Source organism: Hydra vulgaris, chromosome 14, assembly GCF_038396675.1.
Source record: "Hydra vulgaris chromosome 14, alternate assembly HydraT2T_AEP".
Classification (NCBI taxonomy): Eukaryota; Metazoa; Cnidaria; class Hydrozoa; order Anthoathecata; family Hydridae; genus Hydra; species Hydra vulgaris.
The window spans coordinates 36,345,583-36,368,859 of NC_088933.1; the positions used below are offsets into that span (position 1 = coordinate 36,345,583).

Below are 23,277 nucleotides of genomic sequence, written 5' to 3' on the forward strand. Positions count from 1 at the left end.
ATACCTTCTGTTAAGTTTCCTTCTCTTTATCGTGCTTGCCATTATCTAACTCCTAATTCCATTATCTACCTCCGTGAATCTCTTATTTATCCCTGTATGGAATTTTCAACTTCAACCCTTTGGAACTCTCTCCCATATTCATGTTTTCCTGACTCAGTTTTTAATGAACTCTATGTTTTCTAGTAACTCCCAACTTAGTAGTGGTTGCTTGCAGCCTTTTTGGGATTGAATCTTAATAAAATAAAATATTGCATAATTTTTCAAATAAAAATGAATAAAGAGCTTAAAAAATAAAATACTAAGAATTTCTTTGAAATTGAAATGGGTGTATCTTATTGTTATTGCTTATGTTGTTTTTTTTATCCTAATAAAAATTCATATGACATTCATTAAACTTTTAGCTAAGGTTTTCTAAAAAAAAACTTTTTTTTTCTTATAAAACTTAAAAAAAAAAAAAAAAAAACGATTCTAATATCCAAACTGCTGAGAAATAGCAGTTTGTGCAATGGGTAAGCATTTAAAATTTTTTAAAGATAATTATGAAACTATTTTATTTTTAGGTTTCTGTTTTTAGTTTTAAAAAGTTTCAGAATAAAGAAATCATAACCAAAGACTAAATAAATGTTGAACTGAATGTTGAACTAACACGTAACAAATTTTTTTTGTTTAATTTCACGTTTAGTTATTTAATGTATCTTTATAATTTATATATTGTATAATTATAGATTATATTTTACTACATAAAATTTTCATATTAAATTTTGTTTTGGGGTTAAACTTGACTTTTCGTTTATTACAAAATTATTTTACTTCACAGAATTTTACAGAATGTTACAAAGTTTTAATTTAAATTGTTATTGTACTTTTATTATTAGTTTTAATTTTTACGTTAGTTAAAATAACATAATAATATACATTAAATCATTTTAAAAATTAAAAGGAAGACTTGCCTAAACCCATTATTATCATCCTCACATATAGAATTTCACTTATATGATTATTTTTTGTTAAGAACTTTTTGTAGTTTACTTTGTTTACCTTAAAAATATATTGATCATTTTCTTTGTTGAAACAGAAAAATTGTTAAATGAAAGTCTAACAGATAAAATTAACATATTTGACATACCTTCCTCAGTGATCTGTTCTTGTGGTTTCTTAGAATATTCAGTATCCCTAAGAATAGTCTTATTGAGGGGATTGAAATTTTATTGTTGCCCTACATTTCAAAAAACACCGGGTAAAATGTTATGCAATTGTCATCTATGTTAGAGATACTTATGCTATGTGTTTAATTAATCAGTTAGGTAAATCTGTGCATTTAGCGCTGTAAGAGGACAATTTTCTTTCTTAAAGTTGGAAGATGTTAAACTCAGAATTGATCTTTCAAAATAAATAAATGGGGTGAGGGTTTTAATAAGCCTTTTTGTTTTTGCTTTAAAAGCAATTTTTAAATTATTATTCTACTGTTTACTAAAAAATAGGAATATCAAATAAGAAAATAAGAAATAAGTATAGAAATGGTCGGTATCAAACAGACTTATCAAGACTTGTATTTTATGGTTCCGGCCAGTTAGTTCGTTATTACAGATTTGTCAACAGTATTGCGATAATTGTTTGCAGTAAATAACTGAGTTAAAATTCACAAGCCTCTGCAAGCCCCAATCTGTTACAGAAGTGAGATCAGATTCAAGATCAGCTGCCTGTTCTAAGCAATCAAGAAAAGAAGAATTTTTGTCAAGACAGGAGTATAAAGTTGAGAGGTCAGCAAATAGAGCCACTTTAGATGTAATGTTATCAAGTAGATCATTAATGTAGAAAAAAAACAAAACAGAACCAAGGATGGAACCTTGAGGTATCCCAGAAGTTACTGGAAATGAAAAAAAGTTTATGCCTTCAAGGATGACTTTAATATTACAGTTAAAAAGAAATAATTCATTAATCTTAAAATTTTTCCCAGTTGCAACATTAGAAGCAAGTTTATGAAGATAATGCTAAACATTATCGAAAGTTCAGTCTCCTTAGTCTCACCACCTCAATATAAAATACAAGATAAAATCTTTATTAGTCACAGCAGTTAGCAAGTCAGCCGTAGAATAAAAAGATTGAAAATCATATTGATTGTCAGAGAATTAGCATAGAAAATTATAAACAATAGAAAACTTGTAACATTGTGTTATTGAAGAAAACATATCTATTATTTAGATAATATCGTCGCTGCAAAGCAAAACTATCTTAAGTCCACTTTTGGCTAAAATGACTTTTTTGGCTAGAAGTACTCCTTAGGTGCATAAAAATCATCTCACAATGTATGGAACCAAAAATGATTAAATTTAGGCCACAATGAGCAAAATTCAAATATCTTATGTCCAAAAAAAATATTTAAAGAGACATGAAAAACTTTCTTAAGTTCATATAGACTCAAGCAAGACTATCTTATGTGTATTTATATGGTATTTTTAAATCATAAATTATTTTGATGCTTATACTATCTTTCAAGTAAATTATTGTATAAAAAATGAGTTAAACTTATTATGACCATATAATAATATTTAGAAAGTTTCTACTAGAGTTCTACTGAGTTTAGTAAGTTTCTTACTAGAGTTTCAAAGTTAGCTCATTGTGGTAAAATAATTATTTCTTGCAGTGAGTTTTAGCCTTCTGAATAATATTAAGAACAATATAACTAACTGTTTAATAATTATCATTTGGCAATGATAGTTATTAAACAGTTATTTATAACACTCTGAATAATATTCAGAATGCTAAAACTCACCGCAAGTAATAACTATTTTACCGCAATGAACTCTTAAACTCTATAAGTATAAAATCTAAAGGACTTATTTAGAATAACTTATTAGTAGAAATTTTGAGAAAATTAATGTACAAATTTTATTTTCAATTTTACATGTCTTATGCTGTTAGTTAAAAGATTTTAATATGACATCTGTGACTGTTGCAACAAGTAACTGTATGGATCATGTTGACGAAGATAATAGTTTGGTAGTTCCAAATACGCTAATAGTTTAAAGCGACCTTTTAGGTTAGTTAAATAAAAAGTTAGTTAAATATATTTTACAGTTTACATTAATTTATTAACTTATAGTAAATATTTACAGTAGCAGGTAATTAATTTAAAGACATAATTTATGCTTTGCAAAAAATTTTCTCTCCTAAAATAATTAGTTGTAAAAAAAAATTAATATAGATTATTACAATGAGATGACTTTATTATGTTTTATAGGATGCAATAAACGTTCCAATTTGGCCTATGACCTATGTTCCGTACCAATGAAAATTTTGAAACAAGGCTTAGACAATGGCGAAGATGTCTACCAGACATATAATAGAAATCGTATTTTCAGTGGAACTTTTGAAAATACTACGGAATGTAAGATGTTTTATCTTGATGTCAGGGGATGTTGGAATTAATTTATAAATTAGAAGCATGCATGAGAATATATATATATATATATATTTATATATATATATATATATATATATATATGTTACTTGTAAGTGCTATTGAAAGTTATTTTAAATGATTACATTATTTTTAGGGAGTGATTCTGTCCACCAAGAGATGATACCTAAAGGTTTTGGAAGATTCTTTATAACAAAAGTAATGAAAAACTTTAATAAATACCCAAAATTTGATTTTGATAAAATTAATATTGGGGCAGCAATACTTTGAAACCTAAGTGATTGTGAAAAATTTAAACTTGTTGAACTTGAAAAATCTGGCACTAAAGAACTTATCCCAACCCTATGTGATACAAGCCTAAAAAAGAAGAAAGACCCATTACCATGGATTAAAAACATTCGAAAATTTAAGGTGAACACAGGTCAGAGATTTTCTCATGTACAAAAGACTGGTCCAAATAAAGGAAAGGAAGTAGTGGTTGAGGGTAAGAAAATGCGAATAGGATGTGGCAAGAAATGCTTGTTTCAGTGTGCAGAAAATCTTACAGAGCAATATTGTAAAGAATTGTTTACCTCATATTGGTCAATGAAGTGTATTGATTTAAGGCGCCAATACATTGGGGCAAGGGTAACAGAGAAAGAACCAAAACAAAGAAGGAAAAGGGAGCACGTGGAAAAGAAAAAAAATAGAAACTGAACATTTACATACAGCTTTCCATGTCAAGAAAATGGCGCTCTTGAAATGTGTATCTGTGCAACCATGTTTCTTGATACTTTAGGGATATCACAGCAGACAGTAAAAACAGCGATGGCAAAAAGAACTGCTACAGGAAGCGTTAAAAAAGATTTAAGAGGTCGCTACAAAAACCAAAGAAAAATAACAATTGAATGGGAAAAAATATCATCGATCATATTCAAACATTTCGAGTGGTTGTGCCTACGTGAGACACACAGAAAAATCACAGTTTCTTCCTCAGGAGCTTTCAGTTAAAGAAATGCATAGACTCTTCATAAAGTATTGCAGTGAGAAAAATCTTGTTATCGAAGGGTACAAGTTCTATCAGAGAGTTTTTAAACGTAGATTTTGTTTGAAATTCCAAAAACTTAAGAAAGATCAGTGTGGAACCTGTAAAAATTTCACAAACAAAATAGAAAAGAATGATGAAGATTACCAAAAGTATAACAAACATGTCTGTGACAAAAAATTTACTCAAGCTTATAAAGAAGAAAGGAAGAAAGACGCAATAAAAACATTGTTGATTGTAACTGCAGCTTTTGATTTAGAGCAAGTTCTTTTATCACCTTATGGTACAACTGGAGCTTTTTATTATTCCAGACGTCTGCAAAATCATAACCTCACTGTTACAGAACTTGATTCTTTAAAGATATATTTGTATTTTTGGAATGAGAATGAAGGGGAAAAAGCTAGCTGTGAAGTGAGTACAGTAGTATTTAAGTTTATTGAATCTGAAAGCAAAGAAGGAGCAACACCATTTTTTCTTTTCTGTGATCGATGTGGGGTCAAAATCAAAATAGAATGATGAACATAATGTTACCAGATGCATTGAGTTTATTCAAATTAGATTTAATTGAGCTTACATTCTTTGTACCTGTACATAGTCAGAGTGAAAATGATGCAGCTCACTCAATAATTGAAAAACAATATCGAAATTGAACAATCTATTCACCTATGCAATGGGAAACAACAATTAAACAAGCTTTTAAAAAAAACACCTGTGTGTTAACTGTGTTAAATCATAATGACATAATCAATTTTAAAAATGAAAAAGCATTTCCAGCATACTCTGCAGTATTAGCAAACAAATGCTTTAAAATGTCAAATTCGACCAAATCAAAAGGTGCAAAGAAATCTAAACCAAAAAAAGTTATGTGGGCCAGTATTGTACAGCTAAAGGTTTTAAAAGAATATCCGGATGTTCTTTACTTCAAATACAGTTATGAAGAAAAATATAAAAGTTGTATTTTTCAATCAAAAACGACCAGTTGCACAAAACCAGCAGCAGATATACAATTACAAAAGCAGAAGTATCTTGCTCCAAGAGGTATTAGTGCACTGAAAATAAAGGATCTTCTTTCCCTATGCAACAAAAGTTATATTCCAAAACAGCATCATCATTTCTACCAAACCTTAAGATTCGAGCCAGTTGTATGAAGGATGCTGATGATGATGAAATACCAAAGATAAAACCAAATTAACAACCCAAATGTTATTACAAATCAAGTCATCAAACAACCAAAAGAAATTGTGCAGAGCCGGTTTCTATCACTTAGAAAACTGAGTAAAGGCTAGACATTACAGAATGAAAGCTATGTTACTTATATCACCTTTTGTTATATTTACTTTCAGTGTTTTTCAAGTTTGTTACATGTTAATGACTCCATCAGTATATGATTATTTTAAAACTATTTTGATAATTACCACTAAATAAATAACCTAACAAAATAAGAGTTTAATAATTAAATAATTTTAAAATTTATGGACTTGAGGTATTTAATTTGTGAAATTTTCTATATTTAAGATCCTTTTAAGACTATCTTAAGTCAATTTTACTTTTTAAATTGCATAAATTTAAATTTTTTTTTTATCATTTTATAAAAAATAATAGAATTTGCTATAAATAAACTAAAATCATTCAAAAGGGGATTCAAAAGATCAAACGCATTGATAAATTTAAAACTTTAAATGCCTTTTTCTCAGAACAGCAAAAATGGACTTAAGTCTTGTTTTGCAGCGACAATATAGTCAATCTATCAAAAGAACTGAGTAATGAATTTCAAAAATCAAATTGAAATTGTTACAATGTATTGTTACAAATAACAACCAAGTAGTACTTACTTGTAAATAACAAAAGAAAAAAATATATAATCATTCCATACAAAATTATCAAAAAACAAAAAATATTTTTGTCACCCTTTACATCAGAGTTGTTCTATTTTTATATTGTTTGCAGTCCATATTAAACAAATGACAACTGCAAAGATTTAAGCTAAAAACATACATTGGTTGTTGAGATACCACCAGTTGTATTAATGCTGATTTAGCATTTTAGTAATAATCTGAGAATACAACATAGCAACATTGACATATATAACAGACTCACTGGATTACACACACACACACACACCATCTTTTGGTAGTATGTAATAACTTTTACTCAACTAATAACTGTAAAATCAGAAAAATAGAAAATTATAAGTATGTTACTTTAATTAAATCAAGTAAGAAAAAGGGACTAATGCTATCTCACTTACCTGCAATAATGTTTTTGTAATGGTTTGAGGGGTATTTCTAAATTTGGAAATTCCAATAAATTTTTGCCAGAGAAATTTTTATTTGTGTATCATTACTTTATCTTAGGTCTACTGAAAAAAAAATAGATTCATGCATTACCTTTTCAATACTTTAACAAAGTAAGCACTCGAAAACAATATCTTTTCAGAGTTTTGAAAACTTGAATTTTGTAACAAAAGAGGTTGAAATATTTTTTAAAACATTTTTGAAAAAAACATCAATATAATTTAAAATGTATACATTATTTAATGACTGATTTAGGGCATTTACAGTCATGATAATATTGTGGATGTAGAAACTAGGCATATAACTTCTGAATTGAGCTCCCAGCACTCATCATTTCTTAGAGGACAAAGAAATTTTCAACAGGTGATGTGGATGCATGAATCCACATAGACCACATTTAGCAATCCCTAACCGCCAAAATCCATCATAAAAACATGTAATCCATTTTTCTAATGTTTAATTATATCTAATTGTTCTTTAGTTTGATCAATTTTCTTTTTAGAAAATAAGTTAAAACAAATTTCATAAATATTGGTTACAAAAAAAGTATATTATATTAACATCCAAAATCTGTCCAGTTGTTAATTTTTTTAGTCTTTTACGACCTTTCATGACCTTTTTAGTCATGACCACTGAATGGTAGCAAAAAGATTTTTATTTGAAAAATTGTTTTCTCTATAAAATAAATTACAATTGTGACATTCTTCACTGATTACTTTGAACCTAATCCCAGGCAACAAATTGATAATCTTCAGCAAAATCTCCTAAAATCCTTTCAGTCAAATCTCCTAAAAACTTTTCAGTCAAATCTCCTAAAATCCTTTTAGCAAAACCTCCTAAAATCCTTTCACCCAAATCTCCTAAAATCCTTTCAGCAAAATCTCCTGAGCATTTGCTTTGATTAAGATTTTTCCAAGTATTTACTTTGTGTTTTTTAAATATATGAATAAATGGTAAAGTTGTCAACACTGTCCCTTAAGAAATCCTTGAACTCATCTAGCAGCAATGATTGTAACAGTAGTGTCATACAGTCAGTACTCTGCCCATGCTTAAATATCAAATCTTTTTATCGTTCATGGTCTGTGAACACTGACACTTAACACCTTTTAATGCTTGAAAATCAGAATATTGGTTTTATTTATCTCTACATTTTTAAAAGAGCAAACATTTAAAGCCGTAAATTTATTAACTTTTATTTCATTTAATTGCATAAACAATGATTTTACATGCATAAACATAAATACATGCATAAAGATTGTACCTGATGAACTAGTTGTAATATACCACTTAGGTTTCAGAGTTCAAACTTGGGTTTCAAAGTTGACAAACAGAGTTCAAAACATTGACAAACTAGCCTTAACATTAAAATAGTTGTTTTTAAATGCAATATGTATTTTATTAAGATAGTAACAAACGTTTTGTGAATATGTTGGTTTTTCTTAAAAATAAAAAAATCTTATTTCCCATGCTTAAAAAATCATCACTTTATTAAAAGTTAATAAAACAAATTTCACTGTTTTTGTTTTTAACTTTTTTTCCTGGCAACGATAGAATTCTTTTCTCATTTTTAACTTGCTTTAAAGTTCAAACAAGATACTCAGACACTTTAAACTAAATTGATATCTTTTTACATGTCATTTTTTACATGTCTAAGTTGATATGTTTTTACATGATTTTGGTGCATCTGTTAACATAAGTACCTAATGGCAACTGAAGTCAGTCCCAGAAAAGTATTTAAAATCATTTTTTAATGCTATACATTAAAATGCCTAAATCATGATCTTTGTTTATGTTATTGATTAAAATGGTGCAATTTATTAATAAAGCTGCATTGTATGCTAACAAATTGTATACTAACAAAACCATTTTTGCATTTCTATAGTGCCCTCAAACTTTTGTTTTGATGCAGGCATGTTGCTGGAAACACTCTCAATATTTTAAATTTTCAATTTAACTGGCAAAATTCTAGCAATAGAGATATAATATTCAATCTTTTTCTTTCTTTTAGATTTTACTATGACCTTCATCAGTTTCTACTGGGTTTTTTTTTTGTAACCTTTACTACAGAATATCACATTTCTCCATATTCAATATATTCATAACCATACTTTTAAGAAAAATTTTAAATAAAAAACGAAGATTAATAAAAGAAAAGATTGCTCTCACATGCCAAACCCTCAGTTGATGTAGCAGCACTTCTTTATGACAGCAGGCTATAAGATAGTCTGCTGCCATAAAGAAGCATGTATGTACTGAAACTTAAACTTCATAAAAATTTTGTGCTAATTCCATAACTAAACAAAGAGTTAACATTTTAACAATTTAAAAGAAATGAATTTAAAAATGAATTCAAATGCAACATAACTATTCAAAAACTTTAAAATTCAAACAAAACATTTTTAAAATTAAAAAAAAATTTGTTTTGCATTATGTTTCTAAATTGTATTTTAGAAATAATTTTAGAAAGGAGCCCCAAGCCTCCCCATATATACAACTATATATGTCCTAGTCAATAAATAAAATAATTTTGATATTTCATTTTAAAAAATGTTTTAAAAAACATTTTAATCTTTTTTGATTTTGACAAAATTTAAGTTTTATCAATACTGAGTATCAAATTTATTAGGGTTCCAAATTTTAGGAATATTCTCCAACCATTATTAAGATGTGACAATTAACAAGATGTCAAAGTTTTTTTGCCTCCACAAATTATCACTAAAATGTTACATTAGCTTTATTTCAATTGACAATATCTCAAAAATAAATTTACCCAAAACATTCACAGTTATCATTTATTTAATATGGACTCCAAATAATATAAAATTTAAACAATACTGTGACATAAGATTGAACTAGTCTAGGTGATTTAATATCAAATGACTCAGCAAAAAATCAAATAATTATTTGAAACTTTTTATTACTAAACAGTTAGATTATTTTAAAACTTCATTTTTACTAACTAAAAGTAAAAAAAAAAAATTAGATTATTGAATTTTATAAAAATCATAAAATTTTTTCCTGTTGCAAGATAAATAAGTTTTACATTATAACTATTATTAATGATACTAATAATAACTAATAATAATAGTTATATTATAAGTATTAATAATGGATTAACACATCACTGAGATCATAACACATACTGAGATCATAACAGGTCACTGAGATCTATTATTCTGAAAAAAGTTGTTAAAATATAGACTCTTTAATCGTCATTCAATTGGCCCCATGATTAAAATATTACTAAAACAAGATAAAAATACTTACTAAAAAATTATTATAAAATATATTATAAATTTATGATATTTTATATTTTCATATTTATGCTATAATTATATATACATTTACTTTTATTTTACACCTGTTTGATTATAAATACATAGTTGTAATAACATGATATATACATAGTTGTAATAACCAGGGGTGTGGAGTCATAAAAAAAAAGTACTGACTCAGACTCGAATCATTGAAATTTTCAGAGTAAGACTCTGACTCTAACTCCAAAGCAAAATTTAAAAAAAATATTATGCTATAATTAAATACAAATTTTTTTTGGCAAATATATGAAAAGTTCTTTGAAGGTTAAATATTTTGTACATACATGTGCAATACCGAGAAGTTTTAATATTGGAGTCAGAGTTGCGATTTTGTTTAGCGATTCCGACTCCACTAAAAATGTCGCGAATCTGACTCCACGACTCCAACTCCACAGCCCTGGTAATAACAAGCTAAAAGTTTTTTTATTAAGTAACAACAAAACAAAAAGTACTTTTATGGTAAACAATTTTTTTTTAATTAATTATTTAATTTGATTAATTACTAAGTAATTGTTATTAAAAACTTATAATATACAGGGTGGGGCAAAAGTGATACCATTTTGATTGCCCATAACTTTGTTCAAAGAAAAGATAAGTATGGTTTTTATAAAAAGTTTAATTTAGTCTTTACATTTTTTTTCGTTATGATTGGAAAATTATATTAGTTAAATGGTAACCGTTATTCGCTATGCAACTCTCGGTTCTTTTTAAGGCATTTTTCATGACATCCTGTAACATTTCAGGGTGAATTTCTTCAATTTCATGATGAATATTGCCTTTAAGATGTTGAATCGTTTGGGGCTTATTCACATAAACTTTTGATTTTAAAAAACCCCATAAGAAAAAGTCTGGTGCTGTTAAATCCGGAGATCTAGCTGGCCATGCTAAATCGCCATTTCGCGAAATTAGTCTTCGTGGATAAACGTTATTCAATAAATGAATTGTTGAACGGGCTGTGTGTGCTGTGGCCCCATCTTGCTGAAACCATATGTCCTCTAGTCCTTGCTCTTCCATTTCAGGCACAAAAAAATGTCCAAATCATGTCTTGGTACCACTTAGCAGTAACAGTCACTTGAACACCTTGTTCATTTTCAAAAAAATAGGGACCAATGATGTTTCCAGCATGAATACCACACCATACAGTTGTTTTTTGTGGATACAATGATGTATCATGAATTAATTGAGGGTTTGTTGTTCCCCAAAACTGACTGCTCTGTTTATTGACATGGCCATCGAGAAGAAAATGGGTTTCATCGCTCATTATCAATTTAGACAAAAAATCTTCAATTTCACCAGACAGCTTTAGAATTGCATTACTGTACTGAGCTCGTTGATCAAGATCTCTCGGTAGCAATTTATGGACTAATTGAATTTTGTACAGGAACATTTTCAAATCAGTTTTCAAAATTCGCCTTAAACTGCGTGCAGAAATGTGTAACTGGGAACCACGTCTCCGAATTGATGTTTCTGGAGACTCGCGCACCAGAGCCACATTTTCAGCATTACAAGACGTCCGTTGTCTTCCAGAACAAGGTCTGTCTGCTGTTGTACCGACTGTCAAAAATTGGCATGTAATCGATAAATTGTGGTTTTGTGAGGCACTGGACGATTAGGATATTTTTTATGCCAATTCCACTGATTGGCAATAATGGAACAATCACTTTCGATAAATACTGTCACTACTTCTGCTCGTTCTTGTGGCATATATTTATCCATTATAAAACTGGAGCGTCTACACAACACAATACTTAAAACAAAACTGATCTAAATGTCACATAACCAAGATGGCGCACAATCAAAATGGTAGCAGGACTTTTGCCCCAACCCGTACTAAATAACAGTTTAATTTCAAAAATTTTACTTTACTAATCAACAACAAAAAAGTAAAACAATAACCCAGGTGGAATGTGTCCTGCAATTATAACTTTTTTGTTATTCAATTGAGCCTCTTTCAACTGAGTAATCAACCAACTCATTTGAATGTTTCCAATGTTAACAACATCGTAATTATTTTCATATGCTTTTGTTATCCAATAGTTTGTGTTTAAAACTAGGAGTATTATGGAGGCTTCTAAATTTTAAAAAACTTATGTAATTATGGAAAACTAATCAAAAATGTTTAAAATAATTAACTTCAAAAGCAAACTTTACTAGAAAAGATTTGACAAAAGTTTGTGAAAACTAAAAATGCAGTATTTCAGGAAACATATAAACTTCAATTTTGAAGTTAAAAAAAAAGAAAAATTTCACCAAGTGAAATAATAAATAAATGTGAGAAATACATTAAAAAATAAAGAAAAGTAAGCAGAGATGCAAATTTAAAATATTTAGATCGTTAAAAGAAAATACCTTTTATATAAACTTTATAAAATCCACCGATATAAAATGTTTCTCTGAAATGACTTCTTGCATTATTATTAACAACATCAGTACTTATAAACATGAATGGTTCCATTATCTCAGCATAATTTTTATAAAAACTATCATTTACTTTAACAGGAGGCTGATAATCATAGACAATATCATTATTTCCTAAAAAAAGAAAAGTTAAGCGCAGTTCAATAAAAAATTATGATATAAAATACATACACAGTATTGTATTAGTAGTATACAAACCTAGGCAATTATATCAAGGTGCAAACAAAAAAAAAAGGAAACAGATTGAATATCATGAGAATTTAAAATCTTTAACTCAGTGAGTTTGCTCATGTTCTTTCAGAAACATTGCATTAAATACCCAATTATATATTAGCATAAAGCTCCTAAAGGATGTTATAAGAGATGCTATAAGACCTCCTTAATCAACACTTTTCTTTCACTGTAAAGAATTACTTAAATATGCTTTGAATGAATAGAGTTTTCATTGTTAAATTAACTGAATGACTACAGAGTTCATTGCTAAAAATTATGTCATGTTCAATGTAATAATTTTCTTATGAAAATTCTGACCTCTACTCCTTTACCCCTTTATAACAACCCCATGTTTTTAAGGTTTTAATTTATACTATAGCATATATGGATATACAACTACTAATTTTATTTGCCTGCCTAAACCCATATGGTTTTTGTTCCAAAAGAAATAAAAGCAAAGAATAATGACAAAAGATCATTGCTGTCCTAATTCAAACCCTTAATTGATGTAGCAGTAACTTCCTTGCATATTCTCCTTATGTCAGTCAATGTATGTACTGAAGCCCAACTGAAGTATATTTATAAACATATATATATATATATATTATATATATATATATATATATATATATATATATATATATATATATATATATATATATATATATATATATATATATAGATAGATATTTATATATATATAAATGCGGTAGTGGTGTAGTGGTAAAGCGCTCGCTTCATAAGCGAGAGGATCCGAGTTTGATCCCCACCACGTCCCTGGTAGTACCGCGCTCAACTTGTTTCTCCGCGCAGCGGCCTTGTTCGTCAAGGTTCGTGTTTCGGAGTTATAGAGTTGAGAGAGGGTTATAACCACTATTAAGTAGCCTCCTCATCTGTAGTGGCTTTATCGACCTTGAGGAGGTGAATAACAAAAAAAATATATATATACATATATATATTCACCATGCCCCTGGTAGTACCGCGTTAAACTTGTTTCTCCATGCAGCGGCCTTGTTCATCAAGGTTATAGAGTTGAGAGAGGGTTATAACCACAATTAAGGAGGCCTCCTTGTCTGTAGTGGCCTTCTGGGCCTTGGGGAGGTGAATTAAAAAAATATATATATATGTATATATACATATATATATATATATACAATATATATAAATATATATATATATATATATATATATATATATATATATATATATATATATATATATATATATATATATATATATATATATATATTAGCCAATCCCATAATTTTTTTTTGACATTTTATGCAGAGTGGCTAATGAGTGGCATAGAGATCATATATTAGCCAATCCCATAATTTTTTTTGACAACCAATTTTTATGCGGAGCGGCTAATGAGTGACATAGAGATCATATTTAAATGAAAAAAATTTTTATTTCATATTTTTTCTTGATTTGTATTTGCGCCAATTGTTCGAAGTTACACTTTTTATGATTTTTGACTAAATTTATAGCAACTTCCAAGCATCCAGTTAATTTGCTCAACGATATTTTCTTAATGTGTTCCTGTTCCAAAAAAAACACTGTGCTAAATGATTTAAGAAATATATTGTACCTATCTTTAATTGATTACGATAGATAAATTAACACTTTGGCAATTGTAATGTGATTTTTTGTTGATCTTTGAGCTTTTTCTCAGTCATATGACAAATTTTATGATTTTTACCTCATTTTGGTATTAAATTATGTTTTTATTCAAAAAAGTACTGTTACTCAAGCCTTGGATCAAACAAATCCAAATCCAAAATGGTTTCCTTAAAAGATTGGGTAAAGGACTTTCGACCTTTTGTTGTAAACAAAACTAGATCCAAACATATCAAAGTGATTCAAAAATATATATACACATTTCTTCTGTGGCTATTTTAGGTACTCCAAGAAGACCTAATGATTGTATCACAGAGCACCGCAAAAGAGCTTTTAGCTTGGAAGTGTAGGCCTAGAGTAGGCATCAAACCACAGATTAGTGAAGAATCCATCATTTTTTGGTGTTTGAGATAGCTAACAGACATGGCACAAACTCCAAACATTTGTATGTTTAAACTTATGTCAAATAATGATGCTTTGCAAAATATTGCGATGGTCGGAAGCTGGGAACAAAAAAAAGGTATAAAATTTCATACCCCCTGCCCCAAATTAGGAGAGCAACAAGTTAGTAAAATAATTTTTTTACTATTCTTAACTAAGTTTATATTCATGGATAAATTTTAAGTTTCATAGTATTATCTCTCAGCGTTCATAAATTATGACTATATAAAGTTTAGACCCCCCTCAATTTGAGGGGGTTACAAATTTTATATGGTGATAATTTTTAAGCGCTTCAAGATTGTAAAGCAATATTTAAAATTTATCGATGTATATAAATTTTTTTTTTAAGTGCCCCAAGAAGTCCTTACAGTCTTATCACAGAGCACCGTGGAAGAGCATTTAATAGGAAGTTCATGCCTCCTTCCCAACCTATGTCGCAAAATTTGCCCAGAGAAGGAGTTTGAACCACGGATCTTATGCTTCTGAGGCAAGTGCCTATGCGGTAGTGGTGTAGTGGTAAAGTGCTCGCTTCATAAGCGAGAGGTTCTAAGTTCGATCCCCACCACGTCCCTGGTAGTACCGCGCTCAACTTGTTTCTTCGTGCAGCGGCCTTGTTCCTCAAGGTTCGTGTTTTGGAGTTATAGAGTTGAGAGAGGGTTATAACCACTATTAAGTAGCCTCCTCATCTGTAGTGGCCTTCTCGGCCTTGAGGAGGTGAATAACAAAAAAAAAAAAAAAAAAAAGTGCCCTACCACTGCGCCACATCTGCAAATTTAGTTGAGAATAGTAAAAAATATATTTCATTAACTTGCTGCTCTCACATTTGGGGCAGGTGGAATAATATTTTAGGGGTTTTTTGTTCCCAGCATCCAATAATAGCAACTTTTTAAAAAGCATCATTATTTGACATAGTATAAACATACAAATATTTGTATTTTGCTCCATGTTATCTCAAACACCAAAAAATGCTGGATCCATTACTGCCTCAGATCTCTTGTTTCTAAAGCAAATTTGCTTTAGAATTCAGCGTTTAAACGCTGCAAATGTACAATAAATATTTATATACGTGTAAACTTTCAGTTTAACACAGATATCTCAAGAAAATATGTACAAAAATAATTTTTAAATGTACTTTTAAGGTTCAGAGTTTGCAGTTAGGTATCGGATCAAAAGTCAAATTATAAGAGCTATTCAAGAACGAGAAAACAAAAAAGCAGTCGCCGTAGCTAGTTCCTTGAATCCACTTTTCTTCTTTTTTAATGGTTTTTTTACAAGAACTCTTTATTTGCTTCTGAAACTTCTCCAAGCTTATCATACACTCTATACTATCTTGGTTAAATTTTATTGTAAGCACAGCAAAATTGAACTTTTTATTATGAAATATTTTTCTTATAACAAAAAAATATGTTTCTTGTTTTTAGAAATAAATATCCTACTTTGCAATTTATTTAAAATACGAAATATATTTCTTGTTTTAAGAAATAAATTTCTTAAACTATGGTCAATAGATTTACAATTTTGTGTGATTTCTAATGAGTTGTTAACAACTTTAAAAGATTTCAAAAGTTTTGGAACTTATTGTCTCTAAAAAGTCTGAGAAAGTCTCATCCATAGGCATTTTTTCTATGACCTAGAATATCAAAAATTAAACAGTGGTATGGTGAAATATACAACTCAAGACCTAGTGGTCTTTATCAACAAAAACTGCTTTCAGAAGGATTCCAGCATTGATTCTATCTGTTTTTACATCTTTTTGGACCTCCCTTTGTTTATGAATACAGAACTTTTACCATTTTTATATTGTGATTAAAGATGCTAATGCCAGCACCAAACACCACTATGGTTTTACCATGATTTGAATTTCACCTCTGCAGCAGGCTCAATATACATCTGCCAATAGTCTTTTTGATCTTAAAAGTGTAAATTAAAAATAATGCAATGTAGATAAAATAAGGTTTAAAATGACACTGCTATAAACTTATTACATTTATTTTGACAAGATAAAAAATCTGTTGATTTCATTTTTATTATTTTTCTACTGATTCTAAGAAAAGTCTGTCATTGGAAAAAAAAATTGGTTAAGAGTTATTTTTATCGTATTTTACATCTGATTTTAAATCATTTTGCAAGCCATTGTTTTTAAACAAGTTGTTGCTTTATGACAAATTATTCTTAAATAATAAGACTAAAATATCAAAACTTATCAAATTAAGTTTCACTTATAAAAAGGTCAAAAACCGCCCTGGAAAGAGAAATGTAGACAGTCATTTTATTATTCTCTTTGAGTATTTTACTACTCAGAATAAAAACCAGCCTTTAAAAAAACTTTAGAGAAACTTTAGAGAAACTTTTTAAAAACCTGACTTTAGAGAAATGCAACTTGAATTTCATAAAATTTAAGGCCTGTGAAACAGCTCCATATTTTTTAATTTTCACCTAATGGTCTGATCTCAAAAGTCTAAATGTAAATAATTTTAAAATTAGAAATTTAATAATTTTATTTTTGCAAAAAGGTATTTAAAGCAAAATAGTTTTATCTTTACCTTACTATTTTTTAACCTTTTATGGTTTTATGATATAAATAGTTTATTCACCGACTTAACAGTTTTATTTACGGCTACGGCTATATGAAACTCTCGGACATGATGGCTGGAGGTTATCAAGAATAATGGTAGGCCAGGAAACTTAGCTAATCTTGCACAAACCCCTTTTAAATTCCCAAAGCTTGAAGTGGGTAAATTGTATGAGATCAAAAGCATCTAACAAATTTCTGATTTTTGTGCATTGGATCTCAACGCTTTTGTGTTTAAAAACTTTTATTAATTTCATAACAAATTTGTGCATTTTTAAAATACCACCAGTTAACAAAAATAATGGTAATAAAAATGTGCACAACCCGTATAGATAAAAAAATCTTCCATTACTTGTAATGACGTTATTATATAGTTCATGATTTGTAAATTTCTATTTGAATGGATTGTTTGAAAACTCAAAAAATGTTAAAATTTTAAACTTTAAAAGAGTGGCGTGAGTGTAAATAGTTATCCAAAATAAAAAGGTTTCCTTAACAAAATAATATTTTGGGAACATTTTATGACACTCCGCGTATTAAAATTTGTTCATTGAGTCAAAATTGGATGGGCTAATATATATATATATATATATATATATATATATATATATATATATATATATATATATATATATATATAATTATTATTGTATATTAAATATCATAGAAAAATACAAAAAAAATTATTATTTGTTGTGTCAATATTGTTTAAAAAAGATATATTTAGTTATTCCAGTTACTTTTGACCCAATTATTTGCATTCTTTTAATAAAATTTTAGTAATCACACACAATTTGAATTTTTGTTTTGTTTTTCATAATTATAGCATAATTTAACATACTTTCAATAAATTTTATTTTAGAAAGTTAACTAAATGAAAAAATATAACAAAAAAGATTTAGTTTAAATTTTGTATTATTTTAGATAGCAGTTTTTTGTTTAATTATACACAGTTCATTACAATGTATATAGAAGTCACTTTAATAAAATGTCACTATAGGTATCTATCAATAAAGTATTATTAGGAAGTGCATAAGTTTATACATTCCGTACAATAGAATTGCCCACCACTATATAAGTGCAACTCTACTAAAAGTAATAACAACGCTATATATGACCACAACACGACTACAAAACAACAATACCAATGCATAATCACTACAAAACTAAAACACTGTACTAATAAATAATGAAAAATCAAACTTACCTACAGCTAAAAAAATTGGTGTAAGGGGAAGAGCGTTAGAGAGTTCAATTAGTGTCTTATTTGCTGACAAAAAAATACTTTGTTCAACATCAACTTGAAATTGATCGTAATCATGAGCGGCTTGGTCACCTAAACATATTATAATTTACAAAAATAAAAATCCTTTCTAGCTCAGTGAAGGATCCAGGGATCCACCCCCCCCCCCACCACCACCACCACCACCAGAATATGAAAATCCAGAAATATCTTAGAAAAAGAGTAACTTTTTTTTTAAGGGAATCCGAATGTGATACAAAATACAAAAATATTTCCACATATCCCCCCTTCTCTCCTCCCCCCTCCCCCACCAAAAATTCCTGAATCCGTCAATGTCTAAGTTATAGCATAATAATGATAAATACATTTCCTTTCATTTACGCATTTTCTTTCATTTACACATTTTCAAAATATTTTTGACGTGTTATAGCTAACTTACTTTCAGTGTTCAATTTAATAGTGCTTTGCAAGCAAATAAAAAGCAAATTAAGTTTTTTGTCTTTTTTATTTAACTTATTAAATTGATTGACAAAAGAATCATTTCATAAATCAACAAAAATAGAGAGAGCTAAATCTCAAAAGTCATTCCTGCATTGAGACATCCTTTAAAGTAGAGATGACTTTAGAGATTCAGCATCATTTACAATCCCATTTTGGTACCATGCTTGTTTTGAATTTAAATATATTTCAATACAAAATTGAAATATATTTAAATGTTTTTTCAATTATTTTATTATTTGACAAAATTTACACAAATTAATATAAATTTTAAATATCTCACCAGTTACTAGAATGAACTCAGCAGAATTTTTTATATTTGCATTTATCTTTTGCATTTCATTAGCAGTAGATTTCAATAATTCTAATGGTGTATCACACCCAGGTATACCATATAAAGCTTTATATGTGGAAGAAATAGGGTAAATAGTATCATTTTTTGTTTGTATGCTTCTGCAAGAAGTGAGTGTTGATATTGAATTATTATAGAATATATCTAAATGAATGTCACTTAGCCAAAAGAACATTATTGAATCAGCCATGTTTCTTTTAGAGCGAGATTGTATAACTTCACAAGACTTTGAATGTAACATCTTTAAAAGCAGTCCGACAGACAACACAATACACAAAACAACTAAAGCTGCGATGACAATATATAATGAACAATTTTTCTTTCTGTAACAACAAATTTTTCGTTTTTCTCCAACAAGAATCATTTCATTCTAAAATAGTATTTCATACTTTATCACAAACATTTTAAATGTATTTTGAATGCTAAAAACTTACATTGAATTTTTATTATTGTAATTTTTGTTATTTTTTATTATTATTAACTTTATCTTATCTTACCATGATAGAACAAATTTTGATGTTAGCCAAAATTATCTTTTTTTTCATTTTTATTGTCAATATTACATTTTACATAATACCCTTGCCTGGAAAAAAGTAAAATGCAATATCTTTTTTGTCACGACCGCGACGTAACAGATGTTTCGATGTTTAAATGCGTTATTTCGATGTTTAAATGCGTCATTTCGATGTTTAAATGCATTGTATAGCATACTCTAAAAACTTTTATTTGTTTTTCCCCGCACTTCAATGCTTCGGAACTATCTCTCATCTTAATGTTTTCCTGACTCATACAACCTTCAACTTTTTAAGTCTTCTGTCAACTGTTTCCTTGCTCTATAACTCTATTCTTTTTTTTTTCTAGTAATTCCCAACTTAATAGTAGTTGTTTGTAGCCTTGTTGGGAGTGAACTCAAACAAAAAATAATAATAAAGTTATGTGCTGTTAGTTTACTCTTTAATATTAAGGAAATTTTATAATAAATCATTTAATAAAGTTCAACACTCACTCATATTAATTAAAAATTCAAAATAATGTAAACAAATTTATTTAATTTTTAATTCTCTTACAAATAAAATTTGTAACTTAATTTATGCAGCTTTTAACAGATTTAACATATATCATATTAAATGAAGAGATATTTATTCAATTACTTACTATGGTGGAGCTGTTTTGGGCAAATCAGAAGATGACCCAGTGCAATTGGCCTAAACATTTTTAGGGGAAATGGCTGTTTGCATAAATGGGTTTTAATTAAAACAATAATAATACCAAAATTACAAGTTAACTTTCTAATTGAAACAGATTAATTTAACCAATCAAACTATTGAATCAGTCAGTGCAAATGTAAAAGCTTGTAAATGTAAAATTGACACATTATCTATCATATGTGATGATAGATAATGTGTCAATGAGGTTTTCTTTAAATACATTATTACATGAGGGAAAAACTATGGTTTCGACAGTAGATGGAAAGCTGTTTTAATTTATTTCTCAACTTGTTTTACTGTGCAGCAGCCTTGTTTGCCAAGTTTCACATTAAAGAGTTGAGAGAGGGTTGTAACCACAATGTTACCTCCTTGACTGTAGTTGACCCTCTTGGCCTTGGGTAGGCAAACAATATTTTTTTTTTTTAAGTATTTACTGCAAGATTTTTTCTGCTACGAAAAAAATTTATAATCTGAACTGAAAAATCAAGAACCGTTTATTTTGTTATTATCAAACTAATGTTTGATAATAACAAATTAACCAACGAAATGGACTTTCTTGAAGCAGCATTATGATAAAGTATCAACAGTGTTAAGAGTATAGTGCACATGGTAAACCTGTTAAACACCTTTCTAAAAACAATGCAACTTGTATACATGCAACATGTAGTTGTGTGGTAGATTTATATAGACATTAAACACAATACAATAATAGGTTCATTATGGTCAACTAACATCAGATCATCTAGAAAAAAATACATACTTTGTCAAAACTCTGTAACCTATTTTTTGAGTGTTTAACAGGTAACTGAAATGTTATTAGCTTAATCAAAAAACATTACCTTCTCTAAAATATGGTCATTTTTCTTTGGATTGTGATGAATTAAAAGTTCCAACAAACAGTACTTGTTTATGGTCATATTTTTTTAATTTTATATTTTCAAACTATTAAAAATCATGTTTGCAAGAAATATTTTTATGATTACATAATTATTTATAGAGTGTGAAAGAACATAATTGTATAATACTGAGCAACAATTTTAAGAAAAATTTATGTAAAGTCTCAGGAAGCTAGGGTTGCCAGACATCCGACTATTACAGGGAAGAATACAGCGTTAAATCTGTAAAAATAAATATTTTTACTGTGTTCTTCATCATAAAAGCCAGACATATAGCAACACTACGTGGAGCTTACTTTGACACACTTATTTTCATTTGTGCTCAAAATCTGTACAACATTAAAAATTGCAAGGTATTTCTCTTTATTTCTATTATTTTTTCTTTTTAAATCCAGTACTACTTTGAAGACCAATAAGAGGGCAATAATTTTTTTTCTTTTTGTAGCTTACTTTTTTGGCTGTGGCCCGTAAGCTACAAAAAGGTTTTTCACCAATTTTTCAATAATGCATCTCTTGTAACAGTTTGTTGAATGAACCTTCCATAGTTTTAATTTTTAGAAATCATTCTTCTAAATTTTTTTGATCAATGTTGACTTTGAGTAAAGAGAGCCCTTTGTTCCACTTTGGTCCATAAACAAGAAGTCATGTGCCTTTTACAGCACTTGAAAAAATGAGTTGATAACTTTTTAAAGCTCTGTAATAAGTTCAGGGCGTTTAGTCAATCTATAATTAGTAAGCAACCAATGTTGATATTTGACTGGGGCCAGGGCTGGGTTTGATAAAATAAAGCTGAGGCTGCTATAACATATATATATATCCTAAAGTATATAAATTTCTTTCACAATTCATGTTATATTTTGTATATATATATATGCATATATAAACAATATGATCAACATAATCATTATAATCATTATTACTATCATCATCATCATCATCATCATCATCATCATCATCATCATCATCATCATCATCATCATCATCATCATCATCATCATCATCATCATCGTCAGGGTTCAGCCTTCCTTTTTTATGCTGTTTCTCTAAAATAAACAACCTACAGCATTTTCTTTTCTTAACTAAAGCTCATTCATACAATATGTAAAGCACTCTCTCCAAATTTTCTTATTTCTATCACTACCATTTTTCATTGAAGCTGCTACCTCGGTACATGATGATACCTAAATCACTTTAATCTTTTCTTTAATCATCTTCTTGTTCAGCAAATACTACACTATATAAATACTAAAGTTTATATAAATATGAAAGGATATTATATGCCAGCATCTAAATAAATAGCAAACATATACATTTATATTCATAATATGTATGCATAAAGCACTCCACATTTTTCACCATCTTGAGCAGTTGTTTTATTAAACATTAATATTTTTCTTCATCGTTTTTACTAAAACATCTCTCTTAAGAACAAATATCCTTTTATAATTCCAAGAAGAGAATGTAAAAAGGTCCTGTCTGATGTTAAGCTCTGCTATTCTCAGTTTACTAAATCTTGTTACAGATATTAGGCTCTAGAGACTTTCGGTTAGTTTTCAACAGTGTCATTAACTAAAGTACTAAACATTAACTAAAAACTAACATTTAATCTCTAATTCATAGGTCTGATCTTTTTACTTTTCCAGAATAAAGCAGAGTTATTTGAATCAAATAGCCATTCTCTTCCTGCCAGTTAAGTAGATTAACTCTACTTACACTTTGACCTCTCCAACTATCCTACGATTAGTCTTCACTCTGTTATT

The 23,277-nt window shown here is 28.4% G+C and overlaps 1 protein-coding gene across 1 annotated transcript in view; it reads right to left on the reverse strand.

The window, feature by feature from the left end:
* Nucleotides 1–23,277, reverse strand: part of LOC105844795 (sphingomyelinase phosphodiesterase D) — a 55,396-nt gene that overhangs the window by 20,602 nt on the left and 11,517 nt on the right. The window contains exons 2-5 of the mRNA XM_065818443.1: nucleotides 19,345–19,783; nucleotides 18,528–18,656; nucleotides 12,406–12,588; nucleotides 11,953–12,127 (exon numbers count right to left, since the gene is read on the reverse strand). Coding sequence (XP_065674515.1) covers nucleotides 11,953–12,127; nucleotides 12,406–12,588; nucleotides 18,528–18,656; nucleotides 19,345–19,783 — 926 coding nt within the window. The remainder of the gene's footprint in view (nucleotides 1–11,952; nucleotides 12,128–12,405; nucleotides 12,589–18,527; nucleotides 18,657–19,344; nucleotides 19,784–23,277) is intronic.